This window comes from Alosa pseudoharengus, unplaced genomic scaffold, assembly GCF_046254945.1.
Source record: "Alosa pseudoharengus isolate Yale_2024_CS ecotype anadromous, Long Island Sound unplaced genomic scaffold, YU_APseudo_1.1 YU_APseudo_1.1_scf_9, whole genome shotgun sequence".
NCBI lineage: Eukaryota > Metazoa > Chordata > Actinopteri > Clupeiformes > Clupeidae > Alosa > Alosa pseudoharengus.
The window spans coordinates 4,719,448-4,734,447 of record NW_027468881.1 but is presented as its reverse complement, the minus strand read 5'-3'; the positions used below and the strand labels follow the sequence as shown (position 1 = coordinate 4,734,447).

At 42.5% G+C, this 15,000-nt stretch overlaps 1 protein-coding gene across 3 annotated transcripts in view; it reads right to left on the bottom strand.

Annotated features, from left to right (window-relative positions):
• Positions 1-15,000, bottom strand: part of kazna (kazrin, periplakin interacting protein a) — a 117,524-nt gene that overhangs the window by 34,785 nt on the left and 67,739 nt on the right. For all 3 annotated transcript variants that reach the window (XM_076276951.1, XM_076276950.1, XM_076276952.1), the window contains exon 3: positions 612-800. In XM_076276951.1, coding sequence (XP_076133066.1) covers positions 612-800 — 189 coding nt within the window. The remainder of the gene's footprint in view (positions 1-611; positions 801-15,000) is intronic.

Here is a 15,000-nt window from a genome sequence, read left to right as displayed (position 1 = left end):
CAATAAATACTTTCCAAAAATGAAAGAAAACATCCCTGATTTCTATGACCTACCAAACCCGAATAAAATACTGTACTTATTGGGAGAAGACACAGACAGCTGAAGAAAAGAGAGAGAGAGAGAGACAGAGAGAGAGAGAGAGAGAGAGAGAGAGAGAGAGAGAGAGAGAGAGAGAGAGAGAGAGAGAGAGAGAGAGGGCACAGATGTACCCACTGGATTTTTGCAGGACCATGTTTACTTTTGGCAGAAACGTTCTATTGACCCTAGCCTTGTCTGCCTAGCTTTAGTGTGCAGACTAATGCCTCCTCACCTGTCTCTTTATGGTGAAGAGTTCTATTGCCCCCTCATCTGTCTCTTTATGGTGAAGAGTTCTATTGACCCCTCACCATGACTGCTCTAAGCATTACTTTGTGATCACTCAGATCAAGGCAGATAACATAAAACATGTGTGTGTTTATGCACATACATGTGTGTGTGTGTGTGTGTGTGTGTGTGTGTGTACGTCTCTCTCTCTCTCTCTCTCTCTGTGTGTGTGTGTGTGTGTGTGTGTGTGTGTGTGTGTGTGTGTGTATGTCTGTGTGTGTGTGTGTGTGTGTGTGTGTGTGTCCCACCTTGCAGGGCCTCTCTTGCGCGGTCCAGCTCCTGCTCCTTGTGTGTGAGCTGCACGCGGAGCTCTGTGGCGGAGAGGAGGTCAGCGGAGCCCCCGTGCGTCTCCTCCAGGTCCTTACCCAGCATCTCCTTCATCTGCTTCAGCAGCGACACCTCCTCCTGCAGCTGCACCACCTCCTCACGCAGCAACACTACAGGGGGAGGAGAGAGAGAGAGAGAGAGAGAGAGAGAGAGAGAGAGAGAGAGAGAGGAGGCTCAGTAATGACATTACAGGGGGAGGAGAGAGAGAGAGAGAGAGAGAAAGAGCTTAGCTTAAAGATATGAAATTCCTATTTACTACTGTAAATGTGTGATAGTTGTAGTTATTTTCATATGTGTCAAACTATCTATACTATATGCAATCACATGGACCTCTCCACTATCAGTGCATTCACTGTCAGAGAGCAATCTCCCCTTTCAGACCACAGTCAGATCAATGTGTTCTTTAACCTCTCAGGTCAAAAGAGCAAAACAAAACGTGAACCTTGTAAACTATGTGATTCACATCCCACTTACAGATGGGCCCCAGACAGTAGAGACAAGTTCATCATGGCCTTGAACTCACCTGATCTGATAAATGACATATCAACATATGATCAAAACAAATATAACCTTGGAAGTGAAGGTGTAAACAAGGCCGTAAATTATATCAACATGATATTTCATAAAGCAGCTATCAAAGCTGACCTCATAAGGCAAAAACAGAAGCCTTTAAAAAGAAAAAAATCTGACAAATGGTTTGATCAAGAATGCAAGACCATCAGAAAAGACCTGAGAAAAATAGCAAATGAAAAACATCGTCAACCAAACAACGAAGCCTTACGTATTCATTACAATGAAATTCTAAACAAATATAAACATACAATTCGGAACAAAAAACAAAACTACAGCCAAAAGCAACTTGAAGATATTGAGAAAGCCATTAATGAAAATCAATTCTGGGATATGTGGAACAATTTCAACACAAAGGAACGACAAGCATTACCCATCCAAAATGGCAACATCTGGAAAGCACACTTTGAAGATCTATACAAAAACATACCAATTAATGACCTCAATTCAGATCAACATTTAATAAAAGAAAAACTCCAATCATTAGAAGAAAAAATTAAAAACAACCAAAACCCCCTTGACTTTCCAATTACCTGGGAAGAATTAACCACCCAGGCAAATTCTCTACGGCCAAGGAAAGCTTGTGGTCCAGATAGCATTAAAAATGAAATGCTTAAATGCAGCACCCCAGAGATGCATGGTGCAGTGTTGAAATTGTTCAACATCATCTTACAGTCAGGACATTTTCCTGACATGTGGTGTAAAGGGCTGATTTCCCCCATCCACAAAAAAGGGGACAAATCAAACCCCTCTAATTATCGTGGCATATGTGTCAGCAGTTGCCTGGGAAAGCTGTTCTACAGTATCTTAAACAAGAAAATAGCAGATTTTCTTGATACACATTCCATTCTAAGCAAAAATCAAATTGGCTTCCTTCCAAAACACTGTACCACTGATCATGTTTATACGCTCCACACCTTAATTTATGAACATGTTCACCAAACAAAAAATGGCAAGATATTTGCTTGTTTCATTGATTTTAAAAAAGCGTTTGATTCTATTTGGCACGAAGGGCTCTATTTTAGACTACTAAATTGTGGGATAGGGGGTAAAGTGTATGACCTAATTAAATCCATGTATTTAAATAACAGATGTGCTGTTAAAATTGGAAAAAAAAATAACCCAATACTTCACCCAAGGGAGAGGTGTCCGTCAGGGCTGTAATTTAAGTCCGACGTTATTTAATATATATATAAACGAACTTGCTATCCAGTTAGGGCAATGTCCCGGTCCTGGCCTCTCCCTCCTAGATAGAGAGGTGAAGTCTCTATTTTTTGCTGATGACTTGGTTCTACTGTCTGCTACTGAAAAAGGTCTACAACTACAGTTAGACATAGTAGAAAAGTACTGTAAGACCTGGGCCCTAGAGATAAACCTAGACAAAACAAATGTAATGATTTTCCAAAAACGCCCCAAATGCCAAGAAAACAAACACCAATTTAAAATAAACAATTCTATCATCCCCCACACCATGAGTTATACCTACCTAGGTATAACAATGACAGCATCAGGGAGTTTTAACATGGCAGTGAATGCACAAAAGGAAAAAGCTCGAAGAGCCCTAAATGCAATTAAAAGAACATTTTATAATCTCCAAATTCCAATTAAAATCTGGCTTAAAATATTTGATAGTGTCATCCAGCCCATTGCACTGTATGGTAGATTATAATGTAGATTATAATGCTATCTGGCCCTAAACCGAGAATATAAATTAGCAGAATATCTGGTAACACTTTATAATAACTACACACAATTCATCATTTATTAAGCCTTTGTTACTTATTAGTTAATGGTTTGTTCATCATTAGTAATTTATTGTTCATACATAATTAATTTTTTTTCTTATTATAAACCAGTTGCAAACTATTACAAAATGCTTTGTTCATCATTTGTAAAGCATTGTTCCTATGTTAATTCTCATAAATAAAGTATTTGTACACACAGTTATAAATGGATTGTTCATAGTAAATAAGCCTATATCTAAAATATGTTTAAGAATTATTGTTAATACTTAATAAATTATGCAATATACACATGCACTAATGATTAGTTAGGGTGAGGATACATATTTTATAAACCACTTCCTAATACTATAATTCATGATTAACTCAGGGGTTACAAGTGGTTAGTTAATGATATTTTGTGAGCTTATCTAAAGTGAGGACTTTCTATGCCTTGCAACACTTTTTCAAATGAGTTGTAAAGATTACATTCACATTCATTGATTTAGCAGACAAGCGACGTACACATGTCAATTAAATTGAAGGCCATTGACATAACAGTGAAAGCCGGGAATTGAACCCCCAACTTTTCAGGCTACTGCATGCTAGTCCAGCTCCTTATCCACTACACTACCTTGGCCCAGATAGAAAACCCTACAACTATGCAAGAGTTTCTGTTTTCTTCTACTACACACTGTTATTAAACATCAGTAAACTATTATTAAATGCTGTATTCTTCATTTGTAAAGCATTATTCCTACATTAATTCTCATCTGTAAATCATGTTTACACACAGTTAAAAATGGTTTGTTCATAGTAAACGCGCATATCTATATTATATTTTTGAATTGACGGTTGTAATACCACTGGACAGAGGAAGTGTAGTGGATAGGGAGCCGGGTTAACATGCAGTAACCCATAAAGTTGGGGGTTCAAATCCCGGCGTTCACCAATGTGGCCTTGCCCTTTAATTTCATTGACATGTGTAAGTCGCTTTGGGTGAAAGTGTTGGCTAAATGAATAAATGCAAGTGTAAACTTCATTACTCATTTGTAAATGTGTTGCAAGGCATAAAACGTCCTCACTTTAGATGAGCTCACAAAATATAATTAACTAACCACTTGTAACTTCTGAGTTAATTATTAGTTATAGTATTAGGAAGTGGTTTATAATATGTATATAATAGGTAATATGTATCCTCACCCCAACTAATCATTAGTGCATGTGTATGTAACAACTGTTAAATAATGGAAATATTACTTAATCAAAAACATATTATTGCATCATTTATTAAGTATTAACAATAATGTATGAACATATTTAAGATATAAACTTATTTACTATGAACAAACTATTTATAAATGTGTGAACAAATGCTTTACTGATGATAAATTAGAAATTACTAATGATGAACAAACCATTAACTAATAAGTAACAAAGGCTTAATAAATTATGAATTGTGTGTAGTTATTATAAAGTGTTACCGAATATCTTAATACTGTCAGAGATAGAAAACAGAGACTGACCCTTACCAAGTACAGGCTAAGTGACCACAAATTGGAAATTGAAAAAGGAAGAATCAGAAAATCATGGCAACCAAAAGAACATAGAATATGTGGTTACTGCATGACAGGTGAGGTCGAGACCAGAGTTTCCGCTAGACAAAAATGGTGCCGGTCAAAGTGACCGGCAGAGGTTTCGTTTTCCGGACATTTTGATGATATGCCGGTCAAATATCCTATCGCTTCTTAATTAGTCAAATTGAGGAAAAATGGAGACAGGCTATGTAGCTTAAAGAATGACATAATCAGGTTGTATAGAATGCAACATGTTCATTAGCCTAACTTAAACATGCCTAACAAGATCTAGCCAGTATCTTTTCATGGACAGCAAGAGTCCGCTTCGTTGTTTTAAAAAGGCAACGTTGTTTGTTGCTGCTACCCACGTTATGGTGACTGTTTAACTTACACAGATGCGCACAGACACACAAGAATGAGCGCTCACACCACTACCCCCTAATGCTATGCCTCTTTATTTGATAACAATAAATTAAGAAATGTTTCCTATTCTGGGAAATGTTTAGTTCCTTTTCTTTTGGCCGCGGTTCAATGATACCGTTTAATTGTGCCAGAAATTATCCGCGGACCAGCAATCTCCTCGTCGAGGAGGCCCTAACCCTGCAGATCATAGACAGAGAACACATAGGCCTACTGTATTGGGTAAAGAACACTTTGCATGTCCAGTGTAGGCCTACACGGAGAATGACAGTGTCTTGGAGCGGCCGCAACTCCCAATGTCACTGATTCCGACAGATACGCCCGACACTTCTGCTTTTTTGGTGGTGGAGTTGACCGGACATCTGAGGCTTCAGACGTTACCAATTTATTATCATCCATCACGTGTGGCCTCTGAAAAAACTTTTAAGGCTAGTCTGCCTGGGCCTGGCCATGTTTAAACCATGTTATTTGTTTAACATGGATGTTTTAAGCGTGCGCTTATTTGAAATGCAGCATAGGCTATGCATGTTGTTTCATAGCTTACTTTTCAAACGGTAGAGCCTGTTCATTTAAAAACATAGCCAGAGGACGTACAATATAGGCTTACATATTAGGCTAAGGCTTATTCTCAAATTCAGATTGCGTCAGGGGACGGGATTATTAGCCAATTTCAATCGGACAATTTGACCGGAGAGATTTAATTTTTTCGGACATTTCATTTTTTTTCCGGCCAATGTCCGGTAATTACCGGACAACGGAAACCCTGGTCGAGACACAGATGCACTTCCTCACAATGTACATCCTTCGATCAAACAAGAAACCTTTTCACCTTCAACAAATTTAACTCAGAAATTCCTAATTTTAATGAACTTAATGACATATCAAAATTAAAGATACTATTAGGAGAAGGAGATAAAGCATATCTTGCTGCCCAGTATGTATCAACATGCCACAATCTGAGGGACAATGAGTGACCTATATCGACAAATAAACACACACACACGACAAATACACACACACACAGTAACGACACTACAGGAGGAGAGAGAGAGAGAGATAGAGAGAGAGAAATGGAGAAGGAGGAGGTTCAGTAATGACACCTTCTCATGCAACAAGATTCAAGATTCAAGATTCAAGATTTTTTTTATTACATCTAATTATAGGTTTATAATAGAGTAAAATTCGTTGTGTTTTTTCTCCTCAAAAAATAAATAAATAAAGGGTGTGTGTGTGTGTGTGTGTGTGTGTGTGTGTGTGTGTGTGTGTAGCCATGGGGGGGAGAAAAAAAGTGCCTTGTTGTCTTCAGCATGAGTTCAGCAATCTAATTGCTTGGTGAAAGAAACTACTTCGGAGTCTGGTGGTACGAGCTTTCAAGCTTCTATATCGTTTGCCAGATGGTAATAGCTCAAATAGTTCATGGTTGGGATGACTAGGATCATTCAAGATTTTTTTGCCTTCCTAATGCATCTTCCCTCAAATAACTCCAGTATGGAGGGTAGGTCACAGCCCCATATGGTCTGTGCTGTACGCACAACTCTCTGAAGTGCTTTTCTATTGTATTGAGAGCAGTTCCCATACCATGCGATTATGGTCCCAGTCAAGATGCTCTCAATGGTGCCTCTGTAAAAATACCTCAGGATCTTGGGTCGCATTCCAAACTTTCTCAATCGTCTGAGTTGGTACAGACGTTGTTGGCCTTTTTTTACAATGTGCTGAGTGTGACTGTCACAGGTGAGGTCTTCAGAGATGGTAACGCCAAGGAACTTAAAGTCTCTCACCCTCTCCACTGTCTCACCATTGATGTTAATGGCTTCAAACTGTTGTTCTTTCTGCCTGTAGTTAACTATCAATTCCTTTGTCTTGGACACATTCAGAGACAAGTTGTTTCCTTTACACCAATTCATGAGGTTGTTGATTTCTTTTTCTGTAGGCTGTTTCATCATTGTTTGTGATTAAACCGATTACAGTGGTGTCATCTGCAAACTTGATGATGGTGTTGGTGTTGTGTATAGCCACACAGTCATGCGTATACAAGGAGTAGAGGAGAGGGCTCAGAACACAACCTTGCGGAGCTCCCGTGCTGATGGTCAAGGAGGAGGATGTGATGGAGCCCATTCTCACCACCTGTTTTCGTCCAGAGAGGAAGTCCAGTATCCAGCTACATAAACCGCTGTGCATTCCTAGACTCCTGAGCTTGCCGTCGAGTATACTGGGGACAATGGTGTTAAAGGCCGAGCTGTAGTCTACAAACAGCATCCTTACATAAGTGTCTTTTTTCTCCAGGTGTGTCAGGGAGGTATGCAGGGCGCTGGTGATGGCATCATCAGTAAATCTATTCTGTCTGTAGGCAAACTGGTGACGGTCAAGCGTAGGTGGAATCATTTTGCAGATGATGTTCTTCACAAGCCTCTCAAAACATTTACTCACGATGGGGGTGAGGGCCACAGGTCGCCAGTCGTTCAAGCTGGTGATTTGGCTTTTCTTAGGCACTGGAACAATAACAGATGACTTAAAGCTGCTTGGTACAACACACGTGGACAGGGAGAAGTTGAAGATGTAAACACACCAGCCAGTTGCTCTGAACACACTTTGATTACACGGCCTGGAATCCCATCAGGTCCTGCTGCTTTCCGAATGTTGACTTGCTTGAAAGATTTCTGCACATCAGCCACTGTGAGCATTAGGCCTGGGTCAGAGAGGTGAGAAATGGAGGGGGCTCTTACTGGAGGTTTGATGTTAACCTCAAAACGTGTATAGAACTGGTTCAGCTCGTCTGCAAGTGAGGGGTGAGAGACTTTGATGTTGGATTTCTTCCCCTTCAGATCTGAAATCATGTGCAGTCCCTGCCACATATTCCTTGAATCATTCCCTTCCAGCTGTTCCTCAATCTTGTGCCTATATTCTCTTTTTGCTGCTTTGATGCGGTGTGCGAAGGAGGGGCTTGTACCCATCGCGGAAGGGAGTATAGCAGTGGTCTCGTGTGCGATTTCCACGTGTGTTTACATCTATGTGTTGGAAATATTTGGGCAGTATCTTTCAAAGAGATGCGTGGTTGAAGTCGCCTGCAATGATAAAAGCAGCCTCTGGATGTAAGCTCTCCGTTTTGCTGATGGTCGCGTACAGTTCTTTTAGCGCGAGCTCTGCATCCGCTTGCGGTTGAATGTATACTGCGGTTGCTACAACAGCCGTGAATTCTCTTGGCAACCAGAATGGACGGCAGAGAATGGTGAGATATTCTGTGTCTGGAGAACAAAAGGACTTGATCGAGTGGATATTCTTACTGTCAGACCAAGCACAGTTAACCATGAAACACACCCATCCACCCCCAACATTGGCCAAAAGGATGCTTGGGAGCGGTGGTCGATTGGCACGCCTTCACAGAGGCCAAGTGAAGGCTATAAGCATACTAGGCCTACATGTTTTCATAATTAAGAAATATTAATGCAAGCTATAACTATATAAACCTACTATTCTGAATAATGTTTTTGTGTTTCATTTTCACCTGCTGCCATGTGCGTTTGGCAATGGTGTTGCATCTGAAATGTTCACAGGATTAGGCATACACTAATCTAACTAACAACACTACTGTTACGCTTGTTTGATTGGGAGAGACTGGACATTGGAGATGAGGAGAGGAGAGGAAAGAAGAGGAGAGGAGAGGAGAGGAGAGGCGGAGAGGAGAGGAGAGGAGAGGAGAGGAGAGGAGAGGAGAAGAAAGAAACAGATATTGGAGATGGTGGAGGAGGATAAGGAGTGGTCTTATGAATAACGCTGTGTGTGTTTGTGTGTGCGCGCGTGTGCGTGCGTATGTGCGTGCGTGCATGGGGGGTTTAAGCATTTGGTCAGACACTCTAAAACTAACTGCCCTTATATCTTAGTTCTAGTTTAGTGCAAAAGGAAGAGCCATGGTCAACCAAGCCACAGTGACTGTCGGTCAGGTAACACGGGATTCCATCACTATACGATTGTTAAACAGACACAAACACTCCTTCTCCTGTCCTATGTCCCTCTCTCCTCTCGTTCTTTCCTATCCCTCTCTGCAAGTCTTCAGCTGTGTGTTGCTGAGAGTTTAATTAACACTGGGCTGATGCTGGGTGGTGCTGATGATAGCTGCTCTGTGTGTGTGTGTGTGTGTGTGTGTGTGTGTGTGTGTGTGTGTGTGTGTGTGTGTGGTAATTTGTGTGTCACACTGCGAGACTTGATGTAGCATCCTCAGACAGGCTGTGAATACAGACGGCCATTAGTCGTGTGTGTGTATGCGTGTGTGTGCGTGTGTGTGTGTGTGTATGTGTGTGTGTGTGTGTGTGTGAGTGAGTCAGACATTACAACCCACTTCATCCTGGAGATATGGCCACTAGCGCTGAATTGCAGCATGGCTCTAATGAGGATGAATGGGCCCACAGTAGCGTGATTAGCGTGATTAGCAGCTGGGGCTAAGGGCTGAGAGCTTCTGGCCAGGGCTGACTCACTCACTGGACAAGGAGGAGGAGGGAGATGAGGAAGAGGAGGATGAGGAAGAGGAGGAGGAGGAGTAAGAGGAGGAGGGTAAAATTCTCTCTCTCTCTCTCACACACACACACACACACACCACATACCCCTCATCACTAAATCTGTTGCTGAGTGTCTGCTGCTAAAATTGTCATTGGTGCCTCTGGCTCAGTAACCCATGGGGACTGCACACTGGATGTGTGTGTGTTAAGTGTGTATGTGTGTCTAACAGTCAGCTCACAGTCTCAATAGAGTGGAATGCGACACAACAAAATGTCATGTAGTACTAGTGGATCACCACCGTCACAGTCAGCACGCATGCGCGCACACACACACACACACACACACACACACACACACACACACACACACTGGGAGCACACACACACACACACACAATGTTGCAAGACAAAGTTGTCGGTGGGCATGAAAGGGTGGGGTCTATTTATGTTTAAAATATATTATAACATATAACATATAACATATAGTCTAAGCTTTCACAACTAGCTATAGCTAAGTTTAAAAACCTGATTGATTAAGGGGTGGCTAATAACTAGCTTGACACTGGCCAACTATCTTGCTAAGCAATCAGTGCCTGAATTGCTAAAAATAATTGCTAAAAAGCATAGTGTGTATTTGCATCTCATTTTCACACGTTTCCAAAGGGGATTAGTGTTCCGCTAACCACCTAGCAACACATGGCTAGTTCCTCCTGCCTTCATGAGCAGCAGAGTTCCCTGTGCCATGTGACATCAGAGCCTTACAGCCTGCTCTACATGCTGTTACTTACTAAGAGATATATCATCCTGCTACTTTGGGAATAAAAATAACATTGTAAGGAAGAGGGTGTATGACTATGAGATATGATACATGACATCATTACAATGATTAATTTCATTACAACAGCAAATCACATAGATAACAGTAATACACTAATTAAAACAGCATTTGAAAAAATCTGTGCAGGCACATGCCCAGCTATGTTCCTCTGCATGTGTGTGTGGTTACGCACGCACAAACGCACGCACGCGCGCCCACACACACACACACACACACACACACACCTTAGAACATAACCTTCTTAATACCTTTATAGATATCTTCAAACATCAAAGTCCCTCATACCTCAGACACACATCTCACTTCAAAACACATCACTGACAAATGCTTAAACACACACACACACACACACACACACAGTGACAAATGCTTTAACATAGTGGAAAGAGACAGACAGAGAGAACAAAAGAAAGGGAGTCACACGTCAGAGATGAAACGATAGAGAGAGAGAGAGAGAGAGAGAGAGTAGGATATCATTGCATTACACTATGCAAGAACACACCATGGAGAGAGAGATGGAGAGAGAGGTATAGAATAGATACAGAGAGAGACAGATGGGATGAGAGAAGAGAGAGCAGAGGGAGATTGACAGATGGATAAGACTATAAAAGAGAGAGGATGAAAGAAAAAATGAGTGTGTGTGTGTGGTGCTGACGTAGGCCTCAGGAGTTGGGTCTGTGTGTGTGTGTGTGTGTGTGTGTGTGTGTGTGTGTGTGTGTGTGTGTGATGCTAATGTAGCCCTCTGGAGATGATCTGTGTGTGTGTGTGTGTGTGTGTGTGTGTGTGTGTGTGTGTGATGCTAATGTAGCCCTCTGGAGTTGATCTGTGTGTGTGTGTGTGTGTGTGTGTGTGTGTGTGTGTGTGTGTGTGTGTGTGTGTGTGTGTGTGTGTGTGTGTGTGTGTGTGTGTGTGATATGCTGATGTAGGCCTCTGGAGTTGTCCAGTTTCACCAAACTGGGACTAACACAGGTCTGCATGTTAAAGCCAACTGCACCCAGACCAAAACCAATCAATACCAATATCCTCCACCAATACCACTGAGCAAACACACACACATCTCACAAACTCACTTAGACACACACACAAATAGACATCACATTGATCCATGCATTCGTGCCTAAGTATGTTGATACAATATTAAGCACCTGTATTGATCGAAAAGTACTTAGGACCAAGTTTCAGCCACAACAGTAAATTCTGTATGGAAAAACACACACACACACACTCCCCGGTTAAGTGCCTTGCTCAAGGGCACAACGGTGGAAGCTGGGAATTGAACCGACAACTTTCAGGCTACTGCACGCTAGCCCAGCTCCTTAACCACTACACTACACACACACACACACACACACACACACACACACACACACACACACACACACACACACACACACACACACACACACACACACACACACACACACACCAAATAGCATCAGCAGTAAAAACACACACACACACACACACACACACACACACATACAGTACATATCACCCAATAGCATCAGCTGTAAAAACAGAGGTGGGTGGGTGTGTTTGTATTCTTAATATTTTAGAACTTTACCTTCAGCTCCCTCTGGTAGGCTCAGATCATAAGTGTGTGTGTGTGAGTGTGTAAGGGTAATGAAATTCAGCGGAACAGGCGGAATAACCGCTGGCAATGCCAGATATCGCATCACAAATACGACAAGCGACGGCCAACAAGCAAATCATGTCTACAGAGAATATGTGTGAGCTTTAGTGTGTCTGAGCTGTGTGTGTGTGTGTGTGTGTCTGTCCCTGGCCTGAGAGAGTCTAGCGTCGGTGAGTCAGCTCTGTCTCTGAGCGTCACTCTCTATGCGGTTCCTCAAGGTGTTAGAGTAACTGACAAGCCATCACGTAACTTAACTGGAATGACAGGAATGTTGCCATAGCAACACAGGGACAGCTTAAAGGCAGGGCCTGCAGAATTACCAGCTGAAGCATGAGAATGAGCGTGCCTGGAGGACACACACACACACATTATTAAACTTCACAAAACAGGATCTACTATATGTATGCATGTGAGAGACACAGTGTGTATGTGCATGTGTGTGTTGGAGAACGAGAGAGAGAGAGAGAGAGAGTGTGTGTGTGTGTGTGTGTGTGTGTGTGTGTGTGTGTGTGTGTGTGTATGTGTGTGTGTTGGAGAGAGTGTGTTTGTAAGAGAGAGAACATTTTCATGTCTGGCACACACACACTCACACTAACACACACATTCTCACAAACACACACATTCACACACACACCGACAGATTGACTTGACCCTGCTGGCTGTAGTTCAGGCAGGAAAATGAGGCTGTTAACTGGTTCTGATTTAGGCAATAAGGACGAGCAGGACTCTCTCCCTCTCTCTCTCAGGACTCTATCCCTCTTTCCCTCTCTCCCTCTCTCTCTCAGGACTCTCTCCCTCTTTCCCTCTCTCCCTCTCTCTCAGGACTATCCCTCTTTCTCTCTCTCTCTCTGGACTCTCTCCCTCTGGCTACCCCTTTTGTATCTCCATTTTTCTCTCTCTTTCACAGGACTCTCTCTCTCTCTATCTCTCCCTTTTTCCAGGGTTGTTGTCAAGACCATCTTTGTTGAGTCCAAGACAAGTCCAAGTCCAGAACTAGTGGAGACCAGGTCAAGAGACCAGAGAACAGGAGACCAGGCCAAGAGACCAGAGAACTAGTGGAGACCAGGTCAAGACCGAGTCCAAGTCGTTTGAGTCCAAAATAGAGATGACGAAATGAGTCGAAAAACTAATTGTCTACGCTACTTCCTTCACTATAACTACCCAACTACTTCTACTTTAAAAGATGAGTTCTGTGATGTCAATACACAGCCATTATAGAGTTTGAATCAATTAAACCTTCTTTTGCCTGAACACGGTCAGATCATCAATGAGTTTCTTTTAGATTTCTAATTTAGAAAACTAGATATAGTTTTAAGAGTGTAGATTTCTAATTTAGAAAACGTAGATTTCTAATTTAGAAAACTAGATATAGTTTTAAGAGTGTAGATTTCTAATTTAGAAAACTAGATATAGTTTTGAGCCCGTGCTGGACTCGGTCAAGACCAAGTAGAATATTTGGCAACAAAGTCCGAGTCCAAATACCAGCGGGTCCAAGAAAAGTCTGAGACCATAAAAAAACGTCTTGAGTCCAAGAGCGGACTCGAGTACTACAGCCTCTTTCTATTCGTCTCTCAGCACTCTCTCTCTCTCTCTCTCTCTCTCCCTCCAGCTAGCTTTCTCTCTCACTGTCTGTATGTTTCTTGCTCTCTATACATTTCTCTCTTTCTCTCCATTCTCTCGCTTTCCCTCCTTCTGTCTCTCTCCCTCTTCTTCTCTCTCTCCCTCTCTCCTTCTCTTTCTCTCCATCCCCTCTCCTTCTCCCTCTCTCCCTCTCTCCCTCCTGTGGAAAGCTATTCTCATTTTCTCCTCTTTTCTCTGGACGCTTGCTGTCGTCTCTCATCACGTCTGACCCCCTCGTCCAATTTCAGCTGCTGCTCACTGCCAGCAGTCACACAGCACTGGAGACCTCGCAGAGGAGGAGTGTGTGTGAGTGTGTGTGTGTGTGTGGGGATGGGGGGGCAGGATAAGTGAGTGAGTGAATGAGCATATCTGAGAGAGAGATAGAGAAAGAAAGACAGAGTGTGTGAGTCTGTGTGAAGGAGAGGGAAAAGGAGGTGAGATTGAGTCTAGCTCCTCACAATCACACACACACACAAACAGAGACACACAAATAGACACACACATACATACACACACACACACACACACACACACACACTCACACACACACACACACACATACACACTGCAGTAGCGTCTGCCATGTCTAAACAAGCCGTTCTAGCTGACATATGATTATGCATGGGGTGCTGGTTAACAAATGCTATGAGTTAGCCCATTACATAACAGTATTGGCCATGCACAGACCAACAACCTAGCATGTGATTGGCCTGGTGCTTGGTGAAGGTCCAATGAGTGTGTGTGATGCTGGCTTGAGGAGAGAGAGTGTACAGGGGAGATCTGAGCTTCACACAGGAGACCCTGCAGGCTACAAATCTGTGTGTGTGTGTGTGTGTGTGTGTGTGTGTGTGTGTGTGTATATGTGTGCGCACATCTGATGATCAGATATCGTCTGGCTAATCCGAGAAGCAATGCTGCTTATCAGAGACAGACCCACAGGAGCCCCTCAACACACACACACACACACACACACACACACACACACACACACACACACACACACACACACACACCTTATGATTTACATTCCTGCATCCTCTCTCTCTCTCTCTTTCATATGCCTCAGGATTCACATTCCTCTATCTTCCTCCATCCCTCATTCTCTCTATCCCTCTTTCTCCTCATCTCTTCCCCGGCTCCTCTCTATCTCTCATTCCACTCCTCCTTCTCTCGATCACTCCATTCCACTTCTCCTCTCTATCTCTCATTCCACTCCTCCTCCTCTCTATCTCTCCATTCCACTTCTCCTCTCTATCTCTCATTCCACTCCTCCTCTCTATCTCTCCATTCCACTCCTGCTCCTCTCTATCTCTCATTCTACTACTCCTCTATCTCTCCATTTCACTCGTTTTCTCTATCACTTTATTCCACTCGTCCCCTTCAGTGGAGCAAGCTAGTGAAGAAAACACCAGGTGTGAGTGTGTGTGTGTGTGTGTGTGTG